Genomic DNA, 22,893 nt, shown 5'->3' with positions numbered 1-22,893 from the left:
ATACAGACTGAAAGTAAGAGGATGGAAAAAGATATTTCATGAAAGTAAAAACAAAACAAGGAAAAAAAGCTAGGGTAGCAACACTGTATCTGCCAAAATAGACTTTAGAACAAAGGTCATGACAAGAGACAAAGAAAAACCCAGTAATCCCGTTTCTGGGTATTTATCCAAAGAAAACCAAAACCCTACTTTCAAGGGACTTGTAAATCCATATGTTCATTGCAGCATTGTTTACAATAGCCAAGACAGGGAGGCACCTGGGGTGTCCATCAATGGAGGAATGGATAAGGAAGAGGTGGTACATATACAGAATGGAATATACTGAATGATAAAAAAAAAAAAAAAAAAAAAAATCTCGCCATCTGCAACAACATAGATGGACCTGGAGGGTATTTTGCTGAGTGGAGCAAGTCAGACAGAGAAAGACAAATGCCATATGATTTCATTTACATGAAGAATCTAAAGAAAAAAATACAGGAAGAAACAAAACTGCAACTCATAGATAGGTAGAACATTCTGATGGTTGCCAGATGGAAGAGGAGTTGGGGGTATGGGTTAAAAAGTAAAGAGATTAAGCACCAACTTGTAGTTACAAAATAGTCATGGTGATGTAGAGCACACTGTGGGGAATATAGTCAGTAGCATTGTAATAAATAAGTAAGTTGTCAGATGGGTACTGGATTTATTAGGGTGATAATTTAATTATTTACATAAATTTCTAATCAGTGTTGTACATCTGAAAGTAATATAATATGGTATGTGAAGTTAATTAAAAATATATATATAAATTAAAAAAATTAAGGAAGTACATATTGGCAGTTATAAAACCATCATGGAGATGTAAAGTTCAGCAGAGGAAAAATAGTTAATACTATTGTAATAACTATATATGGTGTTCGATGGGTGTATGACTTATTGAAGGGATTACTTCGTAAGTTACATAAATGTCTAACCATGATGATGTATGCTTGAAACTCATATAATATTGAATTTCAACTATAATTGAAAAATAAAAAGTAAAAAAATTACAGGATCATATCAATAGCTGTAGAAAAAGTGTATTATAAAATCCAGCATCCATTTGATAAAAACTCTATGCAAAGTGAGAATAGAGGGAACATACCTTAACATAATAAAGGCTATATGACAAACCCACAGCTAACATTATAGTCAATGATGAAAAGCTAAAAGTGTTTACCATAAGATCAGGAACAAGACAACATTGCCCACTTTCACCACTTTTATTCAACATAGTATTCGAAGTCCTAGCCACAGCATTCGGAGGAGAAATAAAAAGCATCCAAACTGGAAAGAGTAAAACTATCATTATTTGCAGATGACATAATACTACATATAGAGAACCATAAAGATTCCACCAAAAACTATTAGAACTGATAAATAAATTCAGTAAAGTGGCAGTAAAGAAAATGAATATTCAGAAATTGATTTCATTTTTATATACCAATTACAAACTATCAGAAGGAGAAATTAAGAAAACAATCCTATTTACAATTGCATTAAAAAATTTAAAATACCTAGGAAATAATTTAACCAAGGAGGTAAAAGACCTACCTATACTCAGAAAATTATAAGATACTGAAGAAAGAAACTGAAGAAGATACAAATAAGTTAAAGCATATAATCTGTTCATGGATAGAAAAAAATTAACTTTGTAAAAATGTCCATACTACACAAGGCAATCTATAGATTCAATGTAATACCTATCAAAATACCAATGGCAGTTTTCACAGAACTATAACAAATTACCTTAAAAATATATGGAACCACACAAAAGACCTTGAATAGTTTTGGTAATCTTGAGAAAGAACAAATTTGGAGTTATCATGCTAGCTGATATCAAACTGTACTACAAGACTATACTAATCAAAATAGCATGGTACTGGTATAGAAACAGACATATATATCAATGGGACACAGTAGAGAGCCTAGAAATAAACCCATGCCTACATGGTCATTCGATCTATGGCAAGAACATAAAATGGGGTAAAGACAGTCTCTTCAATAAATAGTACTGGAAAAACTGGACAGATACATGCAAAAAAAAAAAAAAAAAAAAAAGAAGAAGAAGAACCTGGACCACTTTCTTACACCATATACAAAATAAACTCAAAATGATTTAAGTCTTAATGTAAGACCTGAAACCATAAAACTCCTGGAAGAAAACATAGGTAATGAACTCTTTGACATTGCTCTTAGTAATTTATTTTCCTGATATTTCCTTGGGTAAGGGAAACAAAAGAAAAATTAAACAATTTAGACTACATTAAACTATAAAGTTTTTGCCCAGCAAAGGAAATCATCAACAAAATAAAAAGACAATCTACTGAATGGGAGAAAATATTCTCCAATGATACATCTGATAAGGACTTAATACCAAAAATTTGTAAAAAATGCATCCAACTCAACACCATAAAAACAAACAATTCAATTAAAAAATGCGCAGTGGACATGAACAGATATTTCTCCAAAGAGGAGATAGAGACGGTCAACAGACATATAAAAAGATGCTTAATATCACTAATCAACAGAGAAATGCAAATTAAATCATAATGAGATATCATCTCACAGCTATCAGAATGACTATCATCAATAAAGCAACAAACGACAAGTATTGGCTAGGATGTGGAGAAAACAGAAATCTTGCACACTGTTGGTAGGTTTGAAAATTGGTGCAGCCACTATGGAAAACAGTATGGAAGTTCCTCAATTAGTTAAAAATACAACTATCATAACACTCAGCAATTCCACTTCTGGGTATTTATCTGAAAAAATCCAAAACACTAATTAATGTAGTATATATAAACAATGGAATGTTACTTAGCCGTAAATGAGTGAAATCTTAACATTTGTGACAACATGGATGAACCTAGAGGTTATTCTGCTAAGTGAAATAAGTCAATAAAGACAAATATCATATGACTGCATTTATATGTAGAATCTAAAGAAAAAAATAAATGAACAAACGTAACAGAAACAAACTCATAGATATAGAGAACATTTTGATGGTTGCCAGATGAAAGGGGGTTGAGGGGATGGGTGTAGAGGTGAAGGGATTAGGAAGTATAAATTCTTAGTTACAAAACAGTCATAAGAGTGTAAAGCATAGGGAATATAGTCAAAAATACTGTAATAACTATGCATGTTGCCAGGTGGGTACTAGACTAATTGAGGGGAATCACTTCATCGATCATATGTATGTCTAACCACTATGCTTTACACCTGAAACTAATATAAAACAATACTGAATGTCAGGTATAATTTTTCAAAAAGAATCGACAAATAACAAAACCAAACTGATAGAATAAGCAATTATACCAAGGCTTCAGGATGCAAATGTAATACACGAAAATTAATTGCCTTCCTATATATTAGAAATGAACAAGTGGAATTTGAAATTAAAAACACAATGCCATTTACATTAGCATACAAAAAAATAATTACTGAGGTATAAATCCAGCAAAACACATACAAGATCTACATGAGGAAAACTACAATGCTCTGATGAATGAAATGAAAGAACCAAATAAATGGAGATATTCCATGTTCATGGGTAAAAAGATTTAATATTGTTAAAGTGTCATTTTTTTTACCTTGATTTATAGATTCAAGGCCATTCCCATCAAAATCTCAGCAAGTTATTTTGTAGATAAAGACGAACTGATTCTAACAATTATACTGAGAGGCAAAAGACCCAGAATAACCAACACAATACTGAAGGAAAAGAACAAAGTTAGAAGACTGACACTACTCAACTGGAAAACTTTTCATAAAACTACAATGTAATCACTTTGCAATATATACACATATCAAATCATTAAACTGAACACCTTAAAGTTATACAATGTCATATGTCAGTTACATCTCTATAAGGCTGGGAAACAAAGCTATAGTAATGAAGACATTGTGGTGCTGGCAAATGAATAGATATACAGATTAAAGGAACATAATAGAGGTCCCAGAAATAGACACATATAAATACAGCTGTTTGATATTTGACAAGGTGCAAAGGCAATAGAGCCAAGATAGTTTCTTCAACAAATGGTGCTAGAACGTGACATCTGCAAGCAAAAAATATTAATCCAAACACAGATCTTAAACACATCAAAAAAAATGAACACAAGATGGATTACAATCCTAAATGTAAAACATAAAACTATAAAACTTTAAGAAAAAATAACACAGGAGAAATTCTAGATGACCTTGAGTACAGTGAAGAGATCTTAGATACAAAACTAAAGGCAAGATCTCTGCAAAAAATAATTGATAAGGTGGACTTCATTAAAATTAAAAATTTCTGCTTTGCAATAGACACTGTCTAGACTACAAGAAGACAATTATAGGTGGGAGAAAATATTTGCAAAATATACATCTATAAAGGACTATGTTTAACATATAAAGAACTGTTAAAACTCACTAAGAAAACAAATAACCCTATTAAAAAAAATGGGCAGACACCTTGCCGAAGAAAACACAGAGATGGTAAATAAGCATATGAAAAGGTGCTCCATATCATATGTCATCAGGGAAATGCAATTAAAATGAGATACTACTACGCACCAATTAGAATGACCAAAATCCAGAACACTAATACCAAATGCTGGCAGGAATGTAAAATCGTATACCCACTTCTGGAAGACAGTTGGGTGGTTTCTCACAAAATCTAAACATACTTTTATGCAATCCAGCTACTACTGCATTCCTTGTTATTTACCCAAAGGAGTTGAAAACATTTTCATAAAAATATGAAGAAGCTTTCTTTGTTCATTACTGCCAAAACTTGGAAGGAACTAAGATGTCCTTCAGTAGGGGAACAGATAAATAAAACTGTGGTATATCCAAACCATGGAATATACAATACTAAAAAGAAATGAGCTATCAAGCTATGAAAAGATATGGAGAAACATTAAATGCATATTACTAAGTAAAAGAATCTGAAAAGGCTACACACTCTATGACACTGTGTATGATACCATCATGATGGACAGATGTCACTATACTTTCATTTAAACCAAAAGAATGTACAATAGCAAGAGTGAATTTTAATGTAAACCATGAACTTTGGGTGGTTATGATGTGTCAAGGTAGGTTGTAACAAATGCACCACTCTGGTGGTGGATGTTGATAATAGGAGAGGCTATATATGTGTAGGGGTAGGGGGAATATGGAAATTCTCTATACCTTTCCCTCAATTTTGCTGTGAACCTAAAACTGCTTTATAACAATAAAGTTAAAATAAATAAATAAATATATTAAATTAAATCATATGCTTCCCTGCTAGTCTGGAAGACTGCCCTTCTCAGGAGCAATCAAGGAGGGAACTTCTGAGCTGTAAGACCCCTGGCTAACCATGGGTCTAAGTAAACACTATGAACTGTGATAGTAGCCTTTAAGCCATGCACATATATCCAACAGCAAAAGGTAAAAATCTAATTGGCCAAGGAGGTTTAAGTACACATTTGACTAATAAGAGCTGTATGCTGATACAAGGGTGATCCCTGGGTACTCAAGCCAAATGATAAAAAATAAAGGGAAAAAAAGATTTGAACAGGGACAGCAGATGCCACACACTCCAAGACCAACAGACTCCACAGAGTTTGTTTATCAGAGTCTCTAAACAAATAAATAAATGACCAAGCAAACAACATGAATCTCAAGGGTCAGGGCAGAGAATCAGTATTAAGAGTAGGTACATTATTTCACAATGTACCATATATACAACATGCTACCTAAAATGTTCAGTTTTCAACAAGAAATTATGAAACATGCAAAAAACCTTGGGAAATGTGACCTATACATATCCATCCCTTGATTTATGCCATATTTTTTTACATGAGATTTTTTATGAGCTAAATATCCCCCCCCCCATTTATGCACGTCTTTTATATGAGGTTTCCATTTACACAGTCTCATTTTATGCAGTTCTTTTTCATTACCATTACTGGTGATAACTCTAAAAAACAACAGCTTAACTCAGCAACGTACAAAGAACTAATACTTACTAACACACAATTATTAATAATCTTCTCGTTTATTGGATGGCAAATAAAAAAGCACAGGTGACTACTGATGTTTTTCAAGACTGGCTTTACAAATGTTTTGCTGTAAAAGCTGAAAATTATATGAAGAAAAAATGTTTTCCTTTAAAAATACTTTTATTATTAGATAATGCACCTGGTTATGTAATTTAGAATATCCAAATATAAAAGTTGTATATTTGCCACCAAATACTACTTCCTTAATCTAACCTTTAGATCATGGTATTATTTCCACCTTTAGGATTAAATATATGAAACAGAATTTTAATGATATTTTTAATAAACTTGAAGATAATGAATCCCTTAGAGTTACAGAAGCCTGGAATAAATACACAATTTTAAGTTGTATCAAGAATACTGCTTTATTACTCAGACACTAAAAAAAATGAAATCCTACCATTTGTGATGACATGGATGGACCTACAGATTAGCTGAATGAAATAAGTCAGAAAGAGAAAGATAAATACCATATGATTTCACTTATATGCGGAATCTAAGGACCAAAAAGAACAAACTAATGAAAATCAGACTCATAAATATAGTGGACAATTTGGTGACGGACAGCGGGAGGGAGTTAAGGGGCTGGGAGAATGAGCTGAAGGGTTAAAGAAGTACAAATTAGCTAACAGTTGGTCACGGGGATGGGGAGCACAGCAGAAAGAATGCAGTTGGCATTAATATGATGGCTAGGTGGAGCGCCACCAGGGGAGGGAGGGAGCAACAGGGGGCATCTTTTCACGAACTACATAGATGTCTAACCAATGTACTGTATACCTGAAGCCAATTTAAATAAGAAAAGAAATAAAAAAGAATACTGCTTTAGCTTTGAGTGATATACAGTCGTAAACTTTAAATGCTTGCTGGAAAGCAATATGGCCAGAAGTGGTTATCCCAGGGAATATGGTTCCAACAACTCAAAAGGGATTAATTGGCATTATTAATTTATTAAATAAATTTCAAGAAGGCTCTGACAATTTGAATGTATACATTAACGATTTACTGGTTGCTCACGAATTAATTCATAATGAATTAATTCACTTAATATCTGAAGCCCATTTTACCAATGAATATGGCAGTGACCTTGAACCGGTTTAATTCACCACAGAAAATATTTACAAAACTCTTCAATTGGCCACAAAACTGGAAGTTGCGAATCTACATACTGATCCAAACATCCAATGAGCTTTAAAATTTCAAAAAGATTTTTAAAAATATTGCAGTGAATATTGAAGAATTTATGAAAACTAAGCAAAAAATGAGGTTGGAAAAAGATCATCCAAAAACAAACACAAGTAGTGAAACCGAAGCAGTACTTCCAAATATTTTGAGCTATGAAGATAGTGACTTTGTGCCAATGAAAAAGAGAAGGTTGATCGCTTTAGATTACAGTATAGATATAAAATTTATTTTTTTCTTAATTTTCATTAGCATTTTTTGTGAAAATATGCAAAATAAATATTTTTATGACTTATATTAGCCTGTTTCTTTAGTTTTTTTTTTTTGTATTGGTGGACTCTTTTTATGCAGTTTTCTTCTACATAAAAAAGATGTGTGGAATGGATAATCCACATAAATCAGAGGATGAGTGTATAGCAAAAAAGAAAAAGAGATAAAGCAATAGAACTTTGGCCCACCAAAATTACAAGTGTTTAAAGAACTAAAGAAAACCATGTCCAATTAAAAGTATGATACTCTCATTTAATAGAAAATATGCATAAAAAGATAGAAATGATTTAAAAAGCAAATGGAAATTCTGTAGTTGAAAAGTACAATAACGAATATTTTAAATTCACTCCAGGGGCTCAACAGATTTGATTTCGAGCTGGAGAAAAAATTATTAATCTTGAAGATTTATCAAGAGATTATGCAATCTGAAGAATGAAGAAAAAAGAAGAAAAATGAACAGAGCCTGAGTGAAATGGGAGATACCATTAACTACGATGTCATGTATAACAGAGGAGAAATAAATTTGAAGAAAAACATTAATCCACATATCCTCAAAACTTAATAAAGTCCAAGCACAAAAAATGCAGAGAGATCCACACCCAGATGCATCATAGGCAAAATGCTGAAAGACAAAGATACAGAAAAAATTCTTGAAAGTAAGATAGAAGTTATTCATTATATACAAGGGAACTCCAGTAAGTTTAAAAACTGACTTCTCATCAGATACAATGGAGGCTAGAAGGCAGAGGGATAACATAGTCAATATGCCGAAAGTAAAAAACTATCAAACAAGAATTTTATATTTAGCAAAACTATATTTCAAAGCTTAAGATGAAATGAAGGTAACCCCCCAATGAACAAAAGCTGAGAGAATTTGTTGCTGGCCTGCCTGCCTTACAACAAATACTGAAGGAAGTTCTTCAGGTTGAAAGCAAATGACACCTGAGAATAAGGTGAATTTACATGAAATACCAAAGAGTGCTGAAAGGTAACTGTTAGGCATTTATAAAAGACAATATAATTACATATTTAATTATCCTTTATTCTTTTAATTGATTTAAAAAGCAATTGTGTAGAACAACATGTATTACTATATTATTGGGCCAATAACAGTAATACATTTTCCAAGAAACCCAAAAGAAATGGGTGGGAGTAAAGATGTACTAAGGTAAAGAAATGATGCCAGATGGTATTACAAATCCATAGCAAGAAACGTAGAGAACTAGTAATGGTAAATAAATAAGAAGGTTAATAGACCACACTATATAATTGGCTCTTTCTTCCCTCAGGTTATTTAAAAGACATATGATTATATTAAGTAATAATTATAATAAAGTATTGTTGGGTTTGTAATATATTTAGATGAAGTATGTATAACAATAATAGCATACAAAAGGGAGGGAGTAAGTAGAGTTATACATGAGTAAAGTTTTTAGTTTCTTAGAATAAATTTGAAGTAAATTTTGGTAAGGGAATATGTATATTGTAAGGCTTAGAAAAACCACTGAGAAAATAACTAAAAAATACAATTAAAGACTTTTGAAGGAATAAAATGTTACACTAAAAATATCCATTTACTATAATAGAAGGCAATAAGGGAGGAAAAAACAAAGACACAGACATATAAGAAAACAAAGCATATATTGGATTGGAAAACCAACGAACAAACATGATCCAACCATATTCTGTCTATAAGAAGCACATTAGATTCAAAGACAAAAAGGCAGAAAGTGAAAGGATGAAACAAAAGGTACATCATGCAAACAGTAACTAAAATAGAGCTGGCGTGCTTATACTAGAATTGGATAAAAATTACTAGAGACAGAGAAGGACATTTTATAACAGTCAATCATAACATATCAAGACATATCAATTGCAACAGAGCCTCAAAATACATGAAGCAAAAACTCATAGAACTAAACTAATAATTCAATAATAATGGTTAGAAACTTCAGTACCGCACTTTCAATAATGGGTAAAACAACTAGAGAAAAGATCAATGAGGAAATAGAAGACTTGAACAACAGTATAAACAAATCTATAAGCCAAGTGGACCTAACAGACATCTATCTATAGAACAAAACTCCACTCAACAGCAGAATACACATTTTCCTCAAGTATACATGGAACGTTCTCCAGAACAGACTATATGTTGGTCCATAAAACAAGCCTCAATAAATTTAAAAGGATTAAAGTCATACAAAGTATGTTCTTTAATTACAATGGAGTGAAATTAGAAACCAATAACAGAAGGAAAATTTGGAAATTCACAAATATGTGGAAGAAATTGCAAGGGAAATGAGAAAATACTTTGAGATGAATGAAAACAAAAATGCAAGATACCAAAACTTATAAGATGCAGCTAGAGTAGTGCTAATAGGGAAAGTATACCTATAAATGTCTACATTAAAAAAGTTTTCAAACCACCCCACCTCACCCTACCAATACCTAAAATCACTTATTCTCTATCATATTACCTAAAATTCTTGTTTGTATGTTTATGTTGTGTCTCCCTGTATTAGAACATAAGTTTTCTGAGAGCAGAAACTTCGTTTTTATTCACTGCCTAACCATATGAGAACAACAGCTATAGAATAGGAGTACCTCACCATATTAGGAACTTAATAAATGTTTTCTGACTAACATCTTTCCTTAGCACTATCACTTGTATTTAGATAAGCTTTAACAATCTCTCCAAATTTCTGTTCATTTAGCATATTATTATAATTGACTCAATCTTCCTAACAATTTATAAAATATGAGATCCATTACAAAATTTCTCTTTTAAGTTTTCTAAATAAAACTTATCAACATTTTTTTGAAGTGTATATTTCTTTCAACTATCATTAAAAATAGAAAAAAACAACTTCTTGAAATAAGTCAAATAAAAAATAACACTAAAATATAATTAATATAAAAAGGAAGAAAAAAGGATTACACAATGGTTAAGCCAATGTTCATATTTCTTTGAATTGCAGATTAAGAAATCATTTCTACTTGCGTAATCTACTTGCAAATTTTAGGTTCTGAAAGGTGAGCAGTAAAACGACTACACAAAAGCTTGAAAGAAAACTATAGCTCTTTAAAGTAAATTATGAGCTTATATTATCATTGGTAACTATATCTAGATAATTTTTTTTTAAATAAATATTTAAAATTACAATGGTGTCATGATGAAAGCCACTTCTGCAGTGTGCAACTTACACAGTCTTTTTGTCCTGTCGAAGAAGTTTAGAAGAAAATTCACTTAGTACTTCCAGGAAGGCCAGATTAGGAGGTGGATATTCTTGTCCTTTCTGATTTTGATATTTAAAGGCAAATTCTATGCCATCCCTGAAGTAAAAGAAAATATCATCTTAGTTTTCATTTAGCTAGTGCAGTTATCTCAATGTGCTAGAATTTCAAAAATAGATGGGAAGGAAGCGAAATCATCACTGAAAGTAGTAAAATCTGATCAATTCAAATGGTAAAATAATGTTAATTGTATGACATACTTACATAATAATTTTTAATTTTATTTACAGTAGAAACTATGATTTGGGAAAAATAATTTAAAAATTAAACAGGCATAAAACTAAATTCCTGTATCTTTTAGGGGTACAAGAATACCCTGGAAAGATTAGATATATTGTCAGAAAATTTGGTTATTAGAGTTGGTCATAGTACCAAGCAGCTCTGTGAGTTTTTGTAAGGTACTTAAAATTTTGTCATTCAATTTTTAGTTATGAAATAAGATTCACCAAATCAGCACTGAACAATGGTTTTAAATCAATGTCTCCTACTATTTTTCACTGTCAGACCTGATAAGAATATTTTGTTAAATGTTACTTTCTATACTTTATAAGATGAAAAAAATGGGCAGTTTCAGTTATTTTCAAGTAAAAATGGTCTCCTACTTGACTATAGACAATCTCTAAAGCTCTTATATCTTAAAAATGCTTCATTTGTCCTTTAAAAATGGGTCAAATAACAGTTATTTTAGTTAAACACAGAATCTAGTAAAACAGAGTCTGTATAATAGAAAGTGTTTATTTAGCTCACTTACTTGTGAAGTGTGGCAACTGCTTCTCGCGTCTTGATTTGGTCCAGTCCAAATGTAAGGGCAAAGCGACGTGCCAGTTCTTTAATGCCACTGACATGGGCAGATGTCCTATCTAGGTTGGGACCTTGCTCTTGAACAAGTTCATTAAACAACTGGTACAAAGAAAAACAGAAGGGAAAAAATACAGCTAAGAAATATTTATTTTATTTATTGTTAAAATAGGTAATATAACTTAAAAATATTTAATAGGCATTTGGTAAAATATATATTTCCCTCTTTGCATTTAACTGTAGCCACACTGTTTCCCTTCTCCAAGTCATCTACTATTAGTTTCTTGAGAATATTTTCATGTTAGTTGTGTGATCAAATTCAAACAAAGATTTATTTTTTTTTAACAAAAGAAATACATTTTGGGTTGGGAAAAGACGTTTACGGACATGTACTATGTATCCATAAACATCTATGCATTCTTTTTGTTGTCATTTTCACAGCAATGGCAATGAAATATAGGGTTCAGAACTTTATTTTTTCATTTATTAACATCTTAGACAAGAACATTATACACAATACCAGCTGGATATATATAGGACTATGATTTTTCTCACCCAATAACAAAACATACAAAAAAATTCTTAAGCTGGATAAAGGGGTTTTATAAATTACATATACATTACATATATTTTATCAAAATAACAACAAAAACAAACCTTGGAGTACTAAAGAATATAAAAGCAATCATCATTCTACAACCAAAGTTAGAAACAATTGTATCTGTACACATTTGTTTTCCTTCTTATTATGACAGATGAACAGTACAGGCTGTTAGCTAAAGCCATATACTTTTTATGTAGTGGATCTCATTCTGACCTACATGTAGCAATTTTTCTCCTGAGCTTACTGTTCTGTCCTGAATCGTTAACTATTCCATCTTCTCTGCCAGCACCTTCAACCCATTTTTCCCTTTATGGCTAAGATCCTGAAAAGTATTGCTTACATTTGTATTCTTCACTTACCTCCCAGTCTCCCAATTTACTCTAATCACACTGTCCCATTGAAATAGCTCTTGTTATCTAACAATTTTGTTATCAACCATTTTAGTTTTCTTCAGCATTAGTTTGGCCTGGCCTGACCTACTTACTGTGCCATGACTAGAAAGTTTTTCCAGAGACTTTTAAATTTATTAACAAATAATTGTTTACCAATTCGTGGACTTGAAAATGTTTTAATAGACAGTTGTACACAGTAGTCTTTAACTTTAAAATTTACATATAAATTGGACACAAAGAATATATTTCCTTGTATAAAATTCAAGAAATACTGAATATAAGTTCTCATTTCTTTTCTCAGTAAATATTATTCTTCTCTCCAAAGGTAATCATATTAGAGTACAGAAGTTTTCTAGACCAGTTTAGAAACACTAATATATTTCATACATGAAGTTTTTATTTTTATATAAATGGTATTGTACATATTTTGTCCTAAAAACCTGCTTATTTTTCATTTAATATTTTGTCTTAAATTTTTTTTAGGTACTTAACAGTATCAGCTTACTTAACCATTCCTCTGTTGATGAATATCAAGACTATTTTCAAGTTTTCGATATTACAGAAACTCTTGCAACAAAACATCTTTTACATATATAATTGTGTGCTCACCTGCCATGTGTCTATTAGATTCCTCGTAGCAAAATACTGGTTTAAAAAGTATACCTTAAATTTTGAAATATACTACAAAATTACATTCTAAGGAGACAAAACCAATTTCTTTCAAAAGAGACATTTTCTTTCCCATCTTTTTCAATCATTGGTATTGTCAATCATTTTAATTCATGCCACTCTGTTCAGCAGTGATAAATATTTCCTTGTTTTAATTTATATTTCATGAATTATTGAGGAAGCTATGCCTCTTTTCATATTTATTGGTTTTTAAGATTTCTTCTTCTAAAAAGTGGCCTTTCATATCCTTTCTTTGCTCACTTTCCTAGGGGGTTTATTTACCTTTCTTAGTGATCTGGACAATTTGTTAAGTATGATTAAAATTACTTTTCCTCAATTTATCATTGGTTTTTAACTTTTTTCAGAGTGCTGATTGATAATTAATCTATTTAAGTTTATACATATCATTAATTTTTTATTTTGTGGCTTCTTTCTTCAGTAAGGACTTCCCTACTCAAGGAGAGAAAAATATCCTCTTTTGTTTTCTTATAAACTTTTAATTTTTAACAGTTATATATAATCCACCTTGTACTTACTTTGGGAGGATATATGTTATGTAGGGGACTATAAATGGCTATTTTTCCACAGTTAATCGACCCATCGCCATTTAATGAACAGGCCCAATCCCTTATATATACACACATACCTATAACCCCTTCCCCTGATATCTCTGTATTAATTTACTAGGCATTTGCTAGGAATCTTATTTATGTAATATATGTGCCATATTTTCTTATCTGAACATCACTGCTGCCCATTCTTCATTAAATACTTTAAAAATGCATTTTGTATTTTTTTAATGATTATTTTAAATATCCTATTTGGCATTTCATCTGGTCCAAGAGTAGACCACCTCAGAATCTCATCTATTTAAAATATAAAATATCTTCCAAAAAGGAGTCATGTAACATGCGTCTTTATACCAGAAAGTATCCATAGTAATATACTGATATAATGACCTAATTTAAACGAGGTAAGGTACTTAGCAAATACTAAGCACAAGGAACTGCTCAATATATTAATTCTACTTATCTCGTTCCTTTCAAATTTCTTACCTGTTGTAAACTGAGAATGAGGGTCTTGGCACACTGAATTTTATCAATCTGTCTGGTTTTACTCAGTGTTTCCTTGATAATATCACCATAGTCATTGTAGTACTGTGGAGAAAAGAAATCATAGCTTTAAAATTATTGAAACTACGAGATAAAGAATGAGTTGATGAAAAAAATAGAGGTGAAGTATTTAATTTCTTCATCTTAAATATAATGAGAGTTTAAAGTTTTTGTATAAAGTCACAGAAAAACATATCTGATATTTAAGATTATTAGTAGCTAATAAAAAAATTGGTAATTCTGAGAGGTGATAAAAGGTGAATGAAATACCTAATTTTTAAGTAAACTTTTTAGTTTTATTTAAACATTTAGAGCATGTCCCATTAAAGATGGACGTATAGTCAAATGTACATGCAGACTGTAGAAATAAATATATCTTGAATTATTTTCTCTATGTGGTTTATGTTGCCAATTTACTTTTTAAATAATTTTTTAATTTTTAATTATAGTTGGTGTACAATATTATATTAGTTTCAGGTAAATGACACAGTGATTAGAAATATAACTTACGAAGTGATCATCCTATTAAATCTAGTACCCATCTGACATGATACAGTTATTATAATACTATTAACTATATTCCTTATGCTGTATTTTATATATCCATCACCATTTTGTGTCTAGTTTGTACCTCTTAATCCCTTCACTCCCACTCACCCCAATAACCTCCTATCTGATAACCATCAAAATGTTCTCTGTATCTGAGTTTATTTTGTTTTCGAGATTCTACATGTAAGTGAAATTATATGGCATTTGTCTTTCTCTGTCTGACTTGCTCCACTCAGCAAAATACCCTCCAGGTCCATCTATGTTGTTGCAGATGGCGAGATTTTTTTTTTTTTTTTTTTTTTATCATTCAGTATATTCCATTCTGTATATGTACCACCTCTTCCTTATCCATTCCTCCATTGATGGACACCCCAGGTGCCTCCCTGTCTTGGCTATTGTAAACAATGCTGCAATGAACATATGGATTTACAAGTCCCTTGAAAGTAGGGTTTTGGTTTTCTTTGGATAAATACCCAGAAACGGGATTACTGGGTTTTTCTTTGTCTCTTGTCATGACCTTTGTTCTAAAGTCTATTTTGGCAGATACAGTGTTGCTACCCTAGCTTTTTTTCCTTGTTTTGTTTTTACTTTCATGAAATATCTTTTTCCATCCTCTTACTTTCAGTCTGTATGTGTTTTTTGATCTGAAGGGGGTCTCTTGTAGGCAACTTATGTAAGCATCTTGTTTTCTTATCCAATCAGCCACCCTGTGTTTTGATTTGGAGCAGTTAATCCATTTACATTTAAAGCAATAGGAGAGAGAGATGTAGTTAGACATTATTCATATTTTTTTAAAATCTTCTTCTTCTTCTTCAAGAAGTCCCTCTAACATTTCTTGTAATGCTGGTTTGGTGTTGATGAACCCCTGGTTCATTTTCTGGTCTGGGAAGCTCTTTTGTCTGTCATTCAAGTTCTAAATAATAGCTTTACCGGGTGGGTAGTGTAATCTTGGTTGTAGGGCCTTGCTTTTCATCACTTTGCCTATTTCGGGCCAGTCCCTTCTGGCCTGCAAAGTTTCTGTTGAGAAATCAGCTGACAGCCTTATGGGAACTCCCTTGTAGGTAATTAACTGCTTTTCTCTTGCTGCTTTTAAGATTCTCTTTGTCTTTAACCTTTGGCATTTTAATCATGACATGTCTTGGTGTGGGCCTCTTTGGGTTCATCTTGCTTGGGACTCTCTGTGGTTCCTGGGCTTGTTTGTCTGTTTCCTTCACCAGGTTAGAGAAGTTTTCCATCATTATTTCTTCAAAAAGGCTTCCAATTCCTGGCTCGCTCTTCTCTTTCAGGTACCCCTATGATGTGAATGTTGGTTGGTACACTTGATGTTGTCCCAGAGGCCCCTTAAACTGTCTTCACTTTTTTGGATTCCTTGTCCTTTCTACTGTTCCGACTGGGTGTTTTCTGCTACCTTATCTTCCAGATTGCTGATATGATCCTCTGTTTCATCTTATCTACTGTCGATTCCCTGTGATGTAGTCTTCTATTCAGTTATTGTACTCTCCATTTCTGACTGGTCCTTTTTAATGTTTGCTGTCTCCATTATGTTTACTGCCGCTTTGTTAAAGTTCTCACTGAGTTCATCTACTCTTCCCCTGAGTTCACCGAACATCCTTACCACCAGTGTTTTGAACTTGGCATCTGGTAGATCGCTCATCTCCATTTTGTTTTGTTTTTCTTCTGGAGCTTTGTTCTGTTTTTCATTTGGGACATGCTTCTTGGTCTCCTCATTTTGGCTGCCTCCCTGTGTTTGTTTCCATGTATTAGGTAGAGCTGCTGTGTCTCCTGGTCTTGGCAGAGTGGCCTAATGGAGTAGGTGTCCTGTGGGGCCCCATGGCTCAGTCTCCTCAGTCACATGAGCCAGGTGTTTCGCATGCATGTCCCTTGTGTGGATTATGTGTTCCCTCCCACTGTAGTTGAGTCTTGATTGCTACTGGCACCTCAGTTGGAGTTATCGATCCTCAGGCTGATTGATTGTGAGGATTGGGACTGCAGGGGAGGAACTATTGTGCATGGGCTGACCCAACTGAATTTTTATAATTTTCAAAAATATCTGTAATAAACACAGATAAGTTGGGCAAAAAGCCACATAGCCAATGATCTATAACAAGGGGTAGCAAATAGCTACTAGAATACTTACAAAAAGATAAAAGCCTATAATGAGCAGAGGTGTGCAAAAATTGCTAAAGATGATGAAAGGCTTGGATAAGACTTGCTTCTTGATACCAAAGTAGTCTTGTTAAGTAATGACAAGGAAAAACCAAGGTAAGCTCATATACCTCCGTCCAAACCCTGTTTAGACATTAGTTTAGGAAATCTTCTCTCATTTTTCTCACTTAAGTCTTTCTCTATATCCTGTGCTTACTTTGTAATTTATACATCTATCACTATAATAATCTTGCTGAAGATTTATGGTCTAGTGCAAAGAGCTAAGCTTTAGAGCTAAAGAAATCTAAAATGAAATCCAAATTTTTACTACTTTAATAGTTGTGTGACTTTGGTAAGTTACTTCACCTGAGTCTTAATTTCTTTATCTGTATATGGTAATATTTTTTACCTCCCAAGGTTATTATAATCAACAAAGATAATATAAAACCCTTAGAAGAGTGTCTCAAATATAAATGGCACAAAGAAAACAGGCAGCTATTCATTATCTTATTATATTTACATTTTAGTTTCTCTATTAATCTATCAGCTCCTTAGTATAGTAGTCATGTCTTATCTAAATCTCACATTGCAGTTGTCAGCAACAAATTAGTTACTATGTCATAAATAGAACTGGGCCATACTTAAACATAGATAAAGACATAAATTAGACTACACCTAAACATGGATAAAGACATAAGTGGTTCAACATTCTGAAAGTGGGTAAAATAAAACAGTGTCTCTGATATGAGAATAAGGGGAAAAAATAGTGTTCCTTCTTATCTGTGTCTGTCAGGGTATATTATAAAGATTTCTGAGCACTGTTTTTTTAGAGAGTCAGGAGCAAAATGCGGCTTATGGAAAGAAGAGCAGCCAGGAAAGTACCTACCTATCAAAATCATATGAAGAATGGGTTAAAACATTTCAACACCTCACTTCCTTCAGGAAAAAATCTAAACTTCTCATATAGTATATAAAGTCTAACCTGTTACTTTCTTTAAATCTTATCTTTGGCCTTGTTCTCATAAGGAATCTGTTGCTGTATGAAATTACTTGCATTTCCTCCAAACAATTCATATTCCCTTGTGATGTTCATGAAGTTCAATCTGTCTATAAGTCCTTTCACTAATTTTTTGCTTGACTAATTTATGTTTATTGTTTTAGACTTAGTTCAGAAGTCACTTCTAAACAGTTTTCCTTAACCCTATTTTTTAAGAGTGGGTATTGGTCTTATATATTTCAGGGAACCCCTACATACTTCTATTATACTATAGTGCAATAATTTAATTACTTGGCTATCTACAGCTTTAGACTGGATTAAAGCAGGGAAAACAAAAACCTCTTATAACTTTAGTGCCTGGCAGGCAGCATGGTACACAGTTGATATACTTATAAAATATCTGAAGAGATGTCGTAAGGGAGATTAGCTTTCTTCCATCTTGATCTAGAGAATACATGGCCTCAAGAAAATAAAAAAGCGTTCTTTCATATAAATGTGAAAAACTCCTACTTTGTGGAATTGATACAATGGTACAGGTTGACAAAAAGCTTATATTTATAAATAAAAGAACCTTAAAAATCACAAAAACCATCAACAATATACACATAAAGGCTGTTAATTTTAGCTAGCCATTTTTATTTTTACTTGCAAATTTCTCTGCCAAATAGGAGAAAAAAATAAAAAAACAAAACTATACCTTCATGTAGTGTTTAAAGATGTCAGCAGCTGCATGCATGTCAACAATATCATAAATGATAAGTTTGCTGAAGGCAGCAAGTAGATTTCTTCTTTTATGTAAGGCCTCAATTTTATTAGCTTCGTCTTCTTCATCACCCTCTAGCCAAAGAAAATAAATGGGTTATGAACTTTGGCCCCTTATCCAATGTAAAACAAAGTAGAGAATCTATATAATTAAAATCAGCTTATATTATAAATTTACAAAAATGTACAATTCAGTTTTAAATGGAATAAAAAATGTTAGCTGTACTGTGTATTTTAGGGTGCTATATTTAGTCATACATTTATCAAATACTGGACACTAAGGTTCCTATCTTCTAGGAGACAGTCATAGCAAAGATCGAGTAAGATGAGTAAACCATATATAAAAAGATTATTTTTTTCTGATATTTTTGTCATAGTAATATTGTTATCTGTTTACCTTAAAATGGTTGATTTTTCTTATTTCAATATTCCTTATATGCTAATACATTTCTACAGAAAAGAAATTTCTGGAAATTTTTAAAACAAAGTGGAAGTTTTCTTTTAGAAAAATACATAAGGAGTAATGAAAATATATGGGGGAGTTAGCGTTGAATGCTTGCTCTAAACATGGTTACAATAACAGCTGAGAAATAAAATATATTTTGCAAACCATGTTATATACATATACATTTAAAAAAAAAACCTATCACTTTCAAAACCTATACTTTCGAAATAAGTAGTGCTTCTTCCTCAGTTTTTTAATTCTTAGGCCCAACTGTCTTGTCTATTTCTAATCCTAGGAAATCTTTCTTTATAAGGCTAAAGATGATAAAAGTTACACTTGTTTTAGGCTCTGTAGTGACTCTTTCATTTTTTGGTCCGTCCCTATTTGGGGACAGTGTTCTTTCTTCCTTTCTTCACATGCATATGTACATTAAAAAAAAAAATCCTTAATTTCTCTTCTTCCCTTTCTACTAATTGGTCCTGCTGTGAAGCATCAGAGTTTTGAGAAGCTGGAAATCTTTTTGCTCAAGACAGATAGCAGGTATATTTTATCTTCTGAGATTAATGTGGACTGCAAATTAAGATACTTTGTTTTCTAACATATTAAGTAAATAACATTATAATGGCATCAAATAGATCTGTGGATCAGATATGCCACACACAGATCTTATTTTAGAGAGTTTAAATCATCTACTTCACAGATAACCTATTCTATATAACACTTATTTAAAATGATTTATATTCAGTTTAATTTTGCCAAGTTATCATTCTGTAGGCTCAGCATAATTTTGATTGGTGAGGTCTGTTTGACAAGTCTTTTAGCACTTAATATCTTACAGTTATATTTTGTTAATTTAAGTAATATATTATGACTACCCAAGAACAGAAAGGAACTCAGATGCTTTCCTTCAGAAAAACTGTGGACCTGGATATGGCTTGATTAGAAACAACATCCATTCCATGTATACATTTTGCATGTGTGTGAAAAGACAAGTGTACACAATTATTCATTACGGCAAAAGAAGGAAACTTTACTGTGCATATTTTTATTCCTTTTGATTCCTGAACTACAAAAATGAATTATTATTAGCTTTTTTTTTTTTTTTTCCCGAGAGAAATTCTGGTATTTTTTAGTACTGATTTTGAAATTTTTTCTCATGTCTTTTAGGGGTGGTAAAAGTAAATCAATATTGAGAAGATGATAGCTACAAATACCCATGCTCTGGTTCTCCTCATCTTGGTCAATGAAAACGTGATCCATCACAAAACTGAGGAGTTCAGACTGAAGTCCAGTATCTGGATTAAACACCAAAGGCTGAAGGCCCTCCCTGCCACCTGTCATTAATTGGTGGCTAAAAATCATCAAAAGATCACAGAGTAACATGAAAGCCTGGAATGCAAAGGGAATTCATCAGTAAAATACTGTAGAAATACAGCTACAAACACAAATCAAAATGAAAACATACTAAAGTATAATTTAATAATAGTACTATAATATCAATTTTGAGTATTTAGATTCCAATTACTTATTTTAACATTTCTAAACTTTATAAAACACTAGTGACTCTTAAGACCCGCCCCCCCCCAAATATAATCTATTTCTTTTACTTGGCTATATTAAGTCAAAATAGCAGATTAAGAGATTTTTAACTTAAATTTAAAAAACAATGAGTTAAACTCAACTCTGGAAATATGAAACTGATGCAATAAATTATGACAGGTTAGAAATTAATCACATACTGTTTAATCAATTTATAAACATAAAGCTTAAGACAAACTAAATTCAATAAATTACAATGGAGCACTGTAAATCTGTAAGCTGATATTTTGAATTCTTCTTTTAAAAATCTCATGTAAAAAAAGTCTCTAACAGTAGGTTTAAAACTGAATTCAAGACCATTCACATAAAAACCGGTATCTAAAAGCTTTCCAACAAATTTAATCCCTTAAGGAAACTTTCCAAGCATTTTCCTGAAGAGAAAGTATTATAGCTTTGTTGCCAAATTTGCCCTATTTAATGGATGGTATGAAATAAACTTGTCATTAGTTTTTTTGTAACTGAAAGATTTTGTTGTTGGATAACAGAGGGCTCTGATATTTCAAAACAATTCACCCATTCCCCTCCAAAAATTGATTTCTATAGAAATCACAACTTTGTCATGCATTTGGAGACTTCTATATACTTTACTGTCTCTCTACCTCCAGCAAGAATCATAGCAATTCATGCGCTGAGTACACAACCATGAACTACATAAAGACATTTATTAGAAAGCCACTTGAAAAGAAGAACATAAAAAGAATCCAGGAGACTTTTTTTTTTTCCCCCCAAGGCCATAGTTTGGGAAAATGCCAAAGAGTGATGCTGCAGAAACACTGACATTTTGGTTTAAATGTCCAGAGCTAGGCATTTTAGACAGTGCTGGTGGGGGTTCAGAAGAGTTAGAGAGTAAGGTTTAGGGAAGACCATCTTTGTTCCCATTTTAAGTTAGATGCTGATAACTCAGGAAAGACCTGTGATAACCTATTTGTAAGAGACAGTGAAGGATAAGTACTAGTTTATATTTTAATTACTCTTTTTCTAGTCCAACATCATAATAAAAAAAAAGTACAGAAAAGGTGCATTCTGTTTTATATAAAAGTACATCCTAATAGAAAAAAGTATAATTAAATAGTTTACAAAAATCACTTCATGGAAATGGTATTGTCTTGGGCTCCACTTTGACCGTTTTTGAGCTCCACCCCTTCCCAAGGGATGAGGAGTCTGGTGGACCAATGGTATATGCCCGCCTGTACCCCTACTTCCTTGCCCTAACAAATCTAATTCTGCTGCTAGAGTCTACATAGGATTCTTCATTAGGCCCACTGCATCCCCAGTGTGCATACCTGTAGGTCCCAGGATGGTAAAGGAGCAGCTGTTTGAGGGAATGATGCTGATAAGTTTGGACATGTGGGCTGATGTGTTCACACGTATGTGTGAAAAATTCTTCCTCTTCTTACATGTTCTTCAATGAATTTGCTTTATTTTTATTGAGAACTCTTAACTAATAATTTCTTACCTGTTCTTTTACTGGAGTATTAACATTAGATAGGCACTGCTGGCAAACGGCCAAAAAAGATTTCACTGTCTTCCTCAATACCAACAAATCCTCCTGTAAGACACATTCAAATTTGTAAGCATGAATTACGGTATCCTAGAAAATTGACCCAGAAGAAATAAAAAATAGAAAATAGCTAAATTGGTGTATTGTCAAGAAAATTCATAAAACCAAATTTTTTGTTGGGAACCAAATCATATAGTTTATCCTAGTTATTCTAATGGAAGAGGAAACAAGATTGATAAATTCCACACTCAATTCCTTTTAGCTATGCAATGCTCAGTGTGATTTACTCTAACAAATTTTCCTTTATAAACATGTTTTACGTAGGCTGATATTAAAATTGTTAGTCATTCCTATAACACATACTAGGTGGTAAGCTTTAAGGTGAGGGAGCACAGTAGCACACTGAAAAAATTAATTAAACAACATATGCATACTGAGTTTCTCCTATATTTTCAGCATTCTGCAAAACGTCAAGGCAACACAGATAACTTTAAGACATACCCATGAATTCCTAGCAGGAAGTT

At 32.2% G+C, this 22,893-nt stretch overlaps 1 protein-coding gene across 4 annotated transcripts in view; it reads right to left on the bottom strand.

Moving 5' to 3' along the window:
- STAG1 (stromal antigen 1) overlaps positions 1 to 22,893 on the bottom strand; it is a 344,141-nt gene that overhangs the window by 20,914 nt on the left and 300,334 nt on the right. For all 4 annotated transcript variants that reach the window (XM_036218531.1, XM_036218530.1, XM_036218532.1 and 1 more), the window contains 6 exons: positions 22,325 to 22,417; positions 20,484 to 20,658; positions 18,760 to 18,899; positions 14,315 to 14,416; positions 11,548 to 11,696; positions 10,707 to 10,835 (listed from right to left, as the gene is read on the bottom strand). In XM_036218531.1, the coding sequence (XP_036074424.1) occupies positions 10,707 to 10,835; positions 11,548 to 11,696; positions 14,315 to 14,416; positions 18,760 to 18,899; positions 20,484 to 20,658; positions 22,325 to 22,417 (788 nt within the window). The remainder of the gene's footprint in view (positions 1 to 10,706; positions 10,836 to 11,547; positions 11,697 to 14,314; positions 14,417 to 18,759; positions 18,900 to 20,483; positions 20,659 to 22,324; positions 22,418 to 22,893) is intronic.

The sequence above is a fragment of the Rousettus aegyptiacus genome, unplaced genomic scaffold (genome assembly GCF_014176215.1).
Source record: "Rousettus aegyptiacus isolate mRouAeg1 unplaced genomic scaffold, mRouAeg1.p scaffold_m13_p_4, whole genome shotgun sequence".
Classification (NCBI taxonomy): Eukaryota; Metazoa; Chordata; class Mammalia; order Chiroptera; family Pteropodidae; genus Rousettus; species Rousettus aegyptiacus.
This window is presented reverse-complemented; position numbering and strand designations above follow the sequence as displayed.